Below are 11127 nucleotides of genomic sequence, written 5' to 3'. Positions count from 1 at the left end.
TAACCGGTTTTCGGGTACCGGTACGGGAAGGAGTAGGCTTAGAACCATTTCCCGTACCTCTAATTAACGGTTCTGAAATTTAATCTCGTTACCTCGACCGTTGATCTCGGTTTGGGCTCAGTTTTTGGTCCGGATTTGTCTACTCTAATCGGGTTTGGCAATTCCAGTCCGGTTGGTGTGCAGCTCTACACGTTATCTATCTATGCAATTCGGAACTAAGTTTATAACCATTAAGTCAACCAAGTTCTTTTTAGTTTAAATTGAAGTAAAATTCGTCCGGCTAAGACCATGTTTGTTTGCAGCTGACTTGGCGTCTGGGTCTGAGTCAACCTCTGATTCGTGTCGAGTCAACAATCAAACTGTTTATTTTCTATGTTGAGTCAGATCTGACTCAACCTCTGACTCAGACCTAATCCCCGACTCGGACCTGTTTGAGTCAGGTAACAAAATACCCCTGACTCATGGAACCAAACCACTGACTCATTCAGTTGAATCAAGTCTGACCCAACGCAAATATATTAAGTCAGATCAGACTCAAGTCAGGTGATTTCAGTCAGATCCAAACAACTCAGACGAATCAGAAGTAAACAAACATGTCGTAAATGTACTGTAAGCTGACTGTAAAAAATATCAGTGAAAACAAACTAGGCGGCTGCCCCTGAGCACGTAAGTAAAGTAATGTACTGATTTTTGAGTCTTTGATGACCTATTCTTTGTGGCTCCATATTCTAGGATGTCAAGTGTACAATTATAAGAACAAGATCATATTAATGATGTTATGAGTAGCGACGATGATGATGTTGAGATGGTAGATTCTGTGAATGTCTCTGCAGCTGTTGGTTGTGCTTGTGCACCTAAACCTGTTTTAACTGAAAAGAAACCTAGACTTAGATCTGACGTAAAAAATAAAGATGGAAAAAAGTATGGAGTGTGTAAGGCTTGTGATGCATCATATAAATATGATAGTCAAAAAGGTGGAACCTCGTCTATGAGAAGGCATGTCTTCCCTGAGCGTCAGTCTAAAGACATAGGGCAGATGATCTTATCTGCAAAGAGTGGCTAGCTGTCTTCTCGCGTACGCAAAGTTGATCAGATGAAATTTCGGGATCTCGTGTCAGCATTACTCATTGCAAGAAATGTCTCATTTTCGTTGGTGGAGTGGAAAGAATTTAGGGACATATGTGCTTATCTAAGTGATGATGATGTTAAACCAATATCAAGGAACACTGGGAAAGCTGATGTTGTCAAAAAACATAAAACACGAAAAGAAGGTATTCGAAACATATTGAAACTTGCTCCAGGTACGATCCAGAATTTGCTGATTTTTTGTTTTATACTTTTATGTATAAGTTACTGAGTAATTGATTATGATAATATTTTCTGATGTGTATGACTTATTCTTACAGGTAGGATGTGTCTAACATTAGACATGTGGACTTCTGTTACGACTACAAGGTATATAACCTTAACTGTGCACTTTCTTGATCAAAATTGGGAGTTAAAGAAGTATCTTCTGAATTTTTGTGAACTTCCACCACCTCATACAGGTGAAGCACTTGAGTCTTGGGATCTTTTATTTTATGTGCATGTGATATTTATATTTTACTTGAGTCTTGTTGTGATCTTCCACCACCTCATACAGATGAATTACTTTATTGGGAGTTTAACTTTTACCTTTCCAGGTGAAAACCTTTCTGCAAAGCTATTTGCAATGATAGAAGATTGGGGAATTGAAGACAAAGTATCCAACATCACCTTGGATAATGCAGTAAATAACGGAGCTTGTGCTAGAATTATGCAGAGTAGACTTGTTGCAAAGAAGATCTTGTTTAACAAGGGACAATACTTTCATGTTCGTTGTTGTGCTCACATCTTATCTCTTATTGTTAAAGATGGACTTGTGAAGATTGATCCATCTGTGCTCAAGATAAGAAAGTCGGTGAAGTCCCTTAAAAAGTCCCAAGTAAGAAAACAAAAATTCTTGATGCTTTAGGAATGTATGGAATAGGAAGGGGTATTCGCCAAGACGTTAAAACTAGGTGGGTTTCCGCTTTTCTTTTGTTATCCAGTTAGCGTATTGTATTAATGTTTATAATATACTCACTGAATGTTGTTTTATACAGGTGGAATTCAACCTATCTCATGTTAGACAGTTGTCTTGCGTATAGAGTTGTTTTCTCTCATTTGAAGGAGGTGGATCCAGATTATAAACACTGTCCAACAGATGAAGAATGGGAGCAAATTGAAGTTGTCACAAAGTTTCTCAAGACGTTTTATGATCTCACAACATTATTTTCTGGTAGTAAGTATCCTACTTCCAATCTATATTTTGAAGGAGTCTGTCAAGTTCAGGTGTTACTAAAAAAAGAAAGCACAAATGAAATTGAATTCATTAGAGACATGGTAAAAGAGATGCAACAAAAATTTGACAGTTATTGGACAAACCTGAGTCCTATATTGGCTATGGCACTTGTGTTAGATCCTAGATGTAAACTGCAGTATCTAAGCTTTGCTTACTCCAAGTTGTATCCTGATGTAAGAGAACTAGAAAGTAAAGTTGAAGATGTGCGTGAAAATATGAAAAAACTTTATAACGAGTATTACACCTTTTCAAGAGCTTCTGGATCTGGAACTGGAACTCAGAATGTGGATATTCAAACTGGTGGGAATTCTTCCCATCAAGGAAGTGAGTGGTTCCAGGTAATTTTAAAGCTTATTTATGGAGTACATGTGGTTTTGTATTGTTTTGTGTTTGTGAATCTGTGATGTTCTTCCTTGTACTCATTTCTAACTTCTTGCTTGTTTCATGCAGGAATATGCTGCAGCACGGGAAAATGATGGTGATTTGCAATCTGACTTGTCAGAGTTAGATCTATATCTTAGTGAGAAACATGGATTTCAACGAAATGTCTCATTCGACATCCTAATGTACCGAAAAGGACACGAACAACGATTTCCAGTACTTTCAAGAATGGAAGGGGATATCTTGTCAATTCCTATTTCAACCGTCGCTTCAGAATCTGCATTTAGCATTGGTGGTAGGGTAATTGATCGATTTCGTAGTTCTTTATTACCTGAAAATGCTGAGGCGGTGATAACAACTCGTGATTGGGACCATGGAGTTGGTAAGTGTGCCTAAGTAGCGCCGCGTTAGTCAATAATATTTCATTTAGTTGAATGTCTAAATTTCAGATATAACTTTGATTGTTTTTAATCCATGTAGGAAAAGAAGATTGGGATGAGGACAATGGGATTATTGGAGAAGATGTATTAGGATTTGAACTTGGTGCAGTGGAGGATGAAGCTGTGGAGGATGGCGAAGTAAGTTCTTATGCGTCTAATTAGTATGCGTACTTCTTCAATATAAAGCAGGGTAAATATGCAAATTTCATGTTTTTGATTTGAATCTTTTCTTTTGTTTGATTTGTTTTTGCTTGAAGGGACAGATTCATATTGAATAGTTGGAGCAACTCAAAGATAGACATGGAAAATGAGAAATTGAGAATGTTTTTTTGGACAGAAAGTTATCACAGTCTCTCCAATTTGTATAGGAAAGAGATTGGAGATGTTCTTTTTTGGACAGTTATCACTTTTTTTGATTGACCACAATATATATTTTGTGCAGGAAGTGGTTATTAATATATTTATTGTTGGAAAGTCACAAAGTACAAACAATGGTATTACTACGGTCTTGAAGGGTGTTTTTCTTTGTTGAAGATATCATGAACTAATGATTAGTGTACTACTGTACTGTGTTCCTTTTAAAGTACAGACTACAGAACTACAAAACTAATGTGGTTAAGTTACTTAAGTATTTCAATTTTCTTGATCTTAAATTTTGGTGCCACAATTCTGTTGAAGTGTTGATAAGTTGATTGAATTGAATCTAAATATCAAATGAATTAGAGATTATTGTTAGGTTGCAGAGAAGGAGCTTTAGATGGCCTGAATATGGCCGGAAATATACCAGATATCGGAGGAAACTCTGTCAAATTGGTTTCTGGTGAGTTGACTCAGTCACACAGTTGAGTAACCAGAAACGGGCTAAGTAACCCGCGAACCCGCAAGCTTAACCCGTTATGGGCACGGGTTGAAGAATTGACCACCCGTTACAAAAACTGACCCGCGGGTTTTAACCCGTATTAACCCGAACCCGTGTAACCCGTAACGGGCAAGCCCGACCCGTCGTTTGCCAGCTCTACTCTCAAGTATCAAATGTTTTCTACTAGTCACCATAATTTTTGAAGGAGAACCAAACTCGTAGACAAAGCCAGCGCTCCAAGCTCCCGCCATAATACCAAAAAGATTTTCGAGAGAAAATGTTAGAAGCAAAGAGTTTGAGAAAAGCTGCGATTTCTCCAGCTCTCGTCCAAAATCCTTCTCCTGGAAATCTACAGTCTACTCGTTTTGCTCTTCATGTAAAACCCTAAACCCTAACCCTTTTTCTCTCACACTCACATTCGGATTCTAAACCTTCACTTTTTTTTTTTACAAAAAAATCAGGTTAATGAAGATGAATCTTATTGTTCCGCATTTATAGCTTCAGGACGCAATATATACAAGCTTGAGGTGATATTTTTTATCCCAATTTGATACTTAGGTTTTTGTGGATTTCTTATTCTGATTAGGTGATTGATTCTTTGTTTTTTCTATTTAGATTTCATTAGAAGATTCTTCGATTTCCAAGGGAAAGGAGAGCCTCTTGATTCCTGTCCCTGCAAAGGTAAAGAAACATTCATTTACTAAACGAATTGATAAATCATTGCTGCAGCTCAACTTATCTTTAATGAGTTTGGTCATAGAAAGTATTTTTGGTGAAGGCTTGATGGATTTTATTTATAAGATAAGTCAATTTTGTTGAGCAATATGTTGTTGTCCCATCTAGAACCTCGTGTCCATCTGATAAAGTGGAAGTCATTATATCGTATTACTGTTTCGCACAAGGTTGCAATTTGCAGTTTTATGATTCAGAGAAGTCTATAATTATTATTGTTTTCAGGTTGGTAGATGTCTAATTAGTACTGTTTTATTCCAATGCTTTCAGAGGTTCTTGGAAATATCCTTGGATACCTTTTATATGTGTCAGACTATGACGCTCACACGAGCGTATAATTGTTTTAGAGGTTATTCTCTAGTTTTGAGTAAGAGCGGTTTGTTGACTGTTTCTTCTGTTTTTTTTACACTTTAGTAGCAATTTCTGTTGTCGTGCTTTCATTATGATTCTTATCTTTTCTTTCTATTCTGGAAGACTAACATAGTGACCTCCCTTTTGAAGGTTATCCGTTCTTCACTGCTTAAAAGTTGCCCCCATCGTTCAGAAATTCAAAGTGTGGTGCTTGCTGGAACAGATTGTAAGTTTTTGTGCTGTATCGAATTCATTCTTCAATCTGCAGTGATTTTCTGATTTGAGATTAAGTGTTATACATGTATGATAATCTGAAGTAGCTATACCTTTACTAATGGAAAGGTGCCTCTTACTAGCATATAACACATTAACTTTATTCCCTTAGTGCAGTGGTCAAAAGTTGGTTCTTAATCAAGTAGCATCAGCTGTAGATCCTTATATGACTCATTATTTTTGTTCCCTTAGTCTGGTAGTCAAATTTTGGTTCTTAACAAGTATAGCATCTGCTATGATTCTTGTATATGCTTAATTTTCTTTTAGTATTGATCCTATGAAGATGAATACAATAAACGGATGAACCTATGTTTGGTAATTCTTCTGTACGTTACAGGTTGCAATTAATGTTTGTATGTGTCAGTTCTGTTATTATCTTTATAGAATATGCATTGAAATATAAGTTAGGTGGGTATTACATTATACAGATAAGAATGCATGTACACATAAAACGAGTGATTCAGATTGAGGCATATAGTCTCTCTGTGTTTGTTTCATTCCTAAAATACTGGCTCAATCTTAGTCCTCAATGTGTTTCTCCAAATATTTTTGGCGGTTTGGTATATATGCATATAGCATTCCTCGTTCATGTACATAATTTAAAATGTAGAGTGCGCATTAGGAGATCTATAGAGGTTTTGGATGCTGTTCGGGAGAATAAGTGTAAGAACATTTGGAATAAACCACAAAATGCCTACTATTTGGAACGTTTAATCTCGAAATACTTATTATCCATATCTGCATACTGTGCTTGATTCTCCAAGTAATGGATCTTAATACAGAAGTAATGTCTTTAATTGATCTTTATTTTTCAAATGCAGCATCTTCTGGGAATGACTGCTTAATTCTGGGTTCAGTGGATTGTTATGGCCATCTTTTTGTATCTCGGTTGGTTACAAGTGATCAAGGTACCCTCTCTTTATGTGTTGTTTTCTCATATTTGTGTCTAGGGATAAATTATTTCTGTAACTAAGATCGGTGTACTTCTACATAATCTTTTCTTAATTGCCTTAAAGTTTATTCAAATGTTGCCAAACACTATTATCTTATCAGTATCATTGTTCAGTCATGCCATATTGCTTCAGCAGAGAGTCAGTCTTGTAATATTTTTTACTAATGGTTTATCCTAATGCATCCAGATCTCATGTTCACAATAAAAAGTCATAGTCCGTAGATTCCCTAAATTATTCTTGCTAATGCATCCAGATATGATAGTTAGGTGATGCCTAGCACTGATAAAATAGTAAACGTCACAAGTGTAATCCAACTTACTCACCAAAATATACTGAAGGAACATGTTTCTGTGCTTCCCTACAAGCTGTCATATGGAGACCCCAATCCTGTTACTTAAATCTGTTTTTGTTGTGGCCAATTGTTGATCTTATTAATACGCACTACTGAATTTTCAGATGTTGACAGGATCACATATTCAGTTTTACCTCGTGATAATGGTGTAGGGGAGGGAAGTTGGGCAGGGCTTTGCTTCAATCCAAGCCAATGGTACATGGTACTTACATTGTCACATCTGCACATATTAAAGATTTTTGATGGTGATATGATACAATTTTTATCTTCTGATCAAGCCTACAAGGATCCTAGTATTTGGACTGACTCTGGCTTGCTTAACACTTTGTTTTCTAGGCAGCTGTTGCCCGTAGCTTCTGCAAAAGTGTTGATGTTTATGACCAAGATATCCACCTAAGGAGTTTCTCCCCGTGAGTATATATTTTTATTTTATTTTGGCTCTGTTCTGTTGCTATTATAGATCGGAATCAGTGCAAAGGAGATGAATGCATTTCTCAAGTCCAAACGCATCCTAAGGGTTGAATGCCATATTTGTTACACCTAACTTTTTCGTTTTTGTCGAAAAATCTGTCTGGCGTACTGGATATCCATTCTTCTTGTTCTCTGTTACTTTATGAGGCTGCTATTTATGACTCACCTGATCTGTCTCCAGTCCATCCATGGCTTGAAACCACACTCTCTGCAGTAGATATGCCTGATTAAAAAGCCTAGCATGTACATGCAGAAAGCTCCAGTATTCTTTAAATCTAGTTATCCTGCTTAAATTGCCTTTTGAAGATGCTTAGTTTGTTAATTAGAATGGTTATATTTCAGCTTGTATTATCCAGCTGCATTGAGCTTCGTGAAAAGTTCATTTTCTACAAATGAGGATTCCATATTAGCAGTTGCTGAAGGTTGCCAGGTACGGCTGTCCACCAATTCTAGTTTAAACCACGTAATCTGCATGATATTTGGTTCTTACACCATGGGTACTGTGTGGAACTGCAGCTGAGCATATGGGATTTGAGGGTGAAAGAGAACGGTGGTTGCATACAGAGAATCTGTGGCTCTGTGGGAGATATCCTTTATGCTGTTTGTGGTGACTCAGCTGGGAACATTGCAGTAGGTGGAGCTGATCGTACTGTAACTGTCTATGATCCTCGCAGGTTAGCAACTCGGCGTTTCCCTCAACACTTGATCAGTTAACAGAATATGTTTGGAAAGGTTGCGTAACGAGAGTACCAGTGATACGCTCGTTTGTTATGCACACTGTCCCTATTTTCGACAATACATATCTTTTTAGGCGGTGATAATCATGTTTAGAATTTTACACAGATAAAGCAAGGTTAATTTATTATCTTTTTATGTCAGATGTCGTTCTTCTACAAATATTTATGCTCCCTATGTAGAGAAAATAACAGTTATTTGTGTTACAGATGGTCGGCTTTGGGGAGATGGGTGAACTGCTCAAAATACGAGGTGAGAGTAGTTATAGAGAGATGTTAGCTCACTGGTCAGTTTTATGATCATATGATGTACTGCTTCTCATACTTCCCGTAGATTTTTACTAATGTGAGCATCTGATGGAGCTACAATTACTCTTTATATTGCTTGCAGCTGAGAGTTTGAGCATGTGGTTATTTTCGTATCTATTTTATAAAGATTGTGATATTGTGGTTAGGTTCAGTAGGAATCTGTTTAGCGTATTAGCCTGATCTTTAATCAGTTGTCTATCATCATCAAAAGCTGTTGCAAGTGCACCAAGCTGCTTGATTACATGCATTTTGTTTTTACCATTTACAGTTAACTGTGCTTCTGCGTTCTGAGTGATTGGTGTGGATACACCCTGCTTTGTGTTTTCTTTCCTTCTAATGGTAGTAGTCCAGATGGATAGAAGATTATAATTTATTTTTTTGTTTTTGTTTTGTTTTGTATAATTGCAGATAACTGGACTTGCTTTCTCATCACTCGAACCAAGTCATATCTACGTACAAGGTGTTGACTATGAGGTCAGTGCCCAATTAAATCCTTCTCTTTCTCAGTTTCAGGCTAGTCATCCATAGATCATGACATAAAAAAGAAAAACAACAAGAAAGATAGAAAAAAAGAAATCCACGGCAGTGATTTTTATACTGTGCTCTGGTATAATGACTTCGCGAAATCGACTAGTATCCTTGTGATACTTGAAAACTGAAGATCACATGATAAATGATATAATTCTTTCTTACACATTAAGTTTATTGAATTTTAGGCCCAAGAGCACATAAATGATATAATTCTCTCTTACACATTAAGTTTATTGAGTTTTCGGCCCATTTACTGAACCTACTCCTTAGATATAGTAGTCACATGTTTGTCCAGGAAAGCGTTATGGCTATCTTTTTCCCTGTAATAAAATCATCAGTGAACTCTCATGCTCTGATGTTTTAAATTTGAATTTATCTCTATACACTTCAATGATCCAAAGGGTGGCTCTACAAAATAACGAACTTTAGAAGAACATGGTGGAAATCGTCATGTGTTTGACAGAATCATGCAATGTGTGTGCACTCTTTTAGTGGTGATAACTGGTCTGGTCAATGATGAGGCACCACTTGAAATTGAAATTGAAATTTTATTTTTGTTTATATTTTTTCAGGTATTTTGTGGAAAGTTTAAAGAGAAGGAAAAAGTACTTTCCTTTAAAGGTGACTCAAACTGGCTGGGCTTCAGCAAGGTATGTGATTATCAATATACCAAAAGCTTCCAAACATAGTCTCTAGGCAAAAACATCCATAAACAAACACAGTCAATTGGTTTCTCATGCCCCACAATTATATGTCAGTCAGCAATCTTCAAAATTATCAAAGGTCAACTTGAGAATCCCAACTTTGCTTACTCATTCTTAATATCAGTGAACAAAACCCACAACTTTAATTGGTCGATCTGAATTGTGTTTCCCACAATCCAATCCATACATTTTGTTCACCCTCTTTCAATTGAGCACTGGTCATTCTGCGGTGGTTTTAATGCTAAAATCATCTAATTGGAGCTATCAAGCATCCGAATTGTGACATCGTCGGGTGACAGAGTTCTGTATTTAACAACTCGATTACTGCTGGATATATGTTGATCCAATTAGATAATTCTGCTGTCATTGCACTCTTCTTTTTTTTTTTTGATTAGTGTGTAGAAGTTTCACAGCATACTAATTGACATTCGCCACACTTTTTGCAGTGCTCCAATAGGGATGTAGTAGGTGGCTGGACTGATTCTGGTAGCATATTTCTAGCTGATATCACAACAAAAGAGAATGAAGTATGAACTAAACTTAACACTTGTTACCCAATATTTGCTTACTCATTTTTAATGTCTGTGGATGAAACCCACAACTTTAATTGGTCTATCTGAATTGTGTTGCCCGCAATCCAATCCATAAATTTTGTTCACCCTCTAGGTGGTTTTAATGCTAAAATCATCTAAATTGGAGCTATCAGGTATCCAAATTGTGGCATCTTAGGGTGACAGGGTTCTGTATCTAACAACTCGATTACTGCTGGATATTTGTTGATCTAATAAGATAACACTGATGTCATTGCACTCTTTTTTTTTTTTAATTATTGTGTTGAAGTTTCACATCATACTAATTGACATTCGCCACACTTTTGCAGTGCTCTGATATGGATCTAGTAGGTGGCTGGACTGATTCTGATAGCTAGCATATTTCTAGGTGATATCACGATAGAAGAGAATGAAGTATGAACTAAACTTAACCCATGGTATCCCTTGATGACTTCTTAATCTCGTTTTCTTAACCCCACTTTTCCTTTTTAATGGTTCAAAGATGCTTAGTGGTTTGAGTCAGTCAAAGTCTCAAGTCATTTGATAGATTCCCATGGTCCAAATTCATCTGTTATAGCTCTTTAGGCAGATAAAACATTGTTATCATCTCGTCTTAAATCGATAAATATTAGTATTTATTAATTGTAAAGAACATGAATTCAATTTTCACAATTGAACCTTATCTATTGAACCATACCTTCCATAAACACACATACATCAAGATCTTTCTTTGATATCTTGATATTTAGTCATTGTGGACCTCTCTGCCTTTTCAGAGCCAACTATGGGTCAAATTCATTAACACCTTTCTGTGAAGTGGTATAAGAATATGATATTAAACATCAATGTTGTAGGGTTCTAATATCTTCACTCAGTTTCAATTTTTAGTTACAGTGAAGCCTCAAATTCAACTGTTGGTTTTTGTTTTTGATTAGTTATGAATTTGCCGTTTGTTGAGAGATGCTATCGATATGTTTCTTTTATCTTGTCATAATTCTATGCTGAGAGGGATATCTAACTAGTTTTCTATCCAGTAATGGGTTGCATTTGTTAGGTTTTGTTCTTTTTACTCCACTTGTTTGCAAATTTTCTCTACTTTCAACTTCCCTTTTGACTCTTTTAAT

At 36.3% G+C, this 11127-nt stretch overlaps 1 protein-coding gene across 1 annotated transcript; it reads left to right on the top strand.

Annotated features, from left to right (window-relative positions):
• The first annotated feature begins 4259 nt into the window (after nucleotides 1-4259).
• LOC113285537 lies at nucleotides 4260-10706 on the top strand. Its single transcript, XM_026534403.1, has 14 exons — nucleotides 4260-4418; nucleotides 4504-4569; nucleotides 4658-4723; nucleotides 5276-5351; nucleotides 6220-6306; nucleotides 6808-6905; nucleotides 7040-7113; nucleotides 7517-7604; nucleotides 7691-7848; nucleotides 8119-8161; nucleotides 8626-8691; nucleotides 9321-9398; nucleotides 9899-9979; nucleotides 10333-10706. The coding sequence occupies exons 1-14, from the start codon at nucleotides 4320-4322 to the stop codon at nucleotides 10378-10380; spliced, it is 1128 nt and encodes a 375-aa protein (XP_026390188.1). The 5' UTR covers nucleotides 4260-4319; the 3' UTR covers nucleotides 10381-10706.
• The last annotated feature ends 421 nt before the right edge of the window (nucleotides 10707-11127 follow it).

The sequence above is a fragment of the Papaver somniferum genome, chromosome 6 (assembly GCF_003573695.1).
Source record: "Papaver somniferum cultivar HN1 chromosome 6, ASM357369v1, whole genome shotgun sequence".
NCBI classification, from domain to species: domain Eukaryota; kingdom Viridiplantae; phylum Streptophyta; class Magnoliopsida; order Ranunculales; family Papaveraceae; genus Papaver; species Papaver somniferum.
The sequence above is the reverse complement of the archived record's forward strand: the minus strand, read 5'-3'. Positions and strand labels throughout refer to the sequence as shown.

What these genes read in the sequence shown, in the direction of transcription:
- LOC113285537 (XM_026534403.1), top strand. Translation starts at nt 4,320, where the DNA reads ATGTTAGAAGCAAAGAGTTTGAGAAAAGCTGCGATTTCTCCAGCTCTC. An exon ending in TGATTCCTGTCCCTGCAAAG is followed by an intron (nt 4,724 to 5,275) that starts GTAAAGAAACAT and finishes TCCCTTTTGAAG; the next exon opens with GTTATCCGTTCTTCACTGCT. An exon ending in TCACAACAAAAGAGAATGAA is followed by an intron (nt 9,980 to 10,332) that starts GTATGAACTAAA and finishes ACACTTTTGCAG; the next exon opens with TGCTCTGATATGGATCTAGT.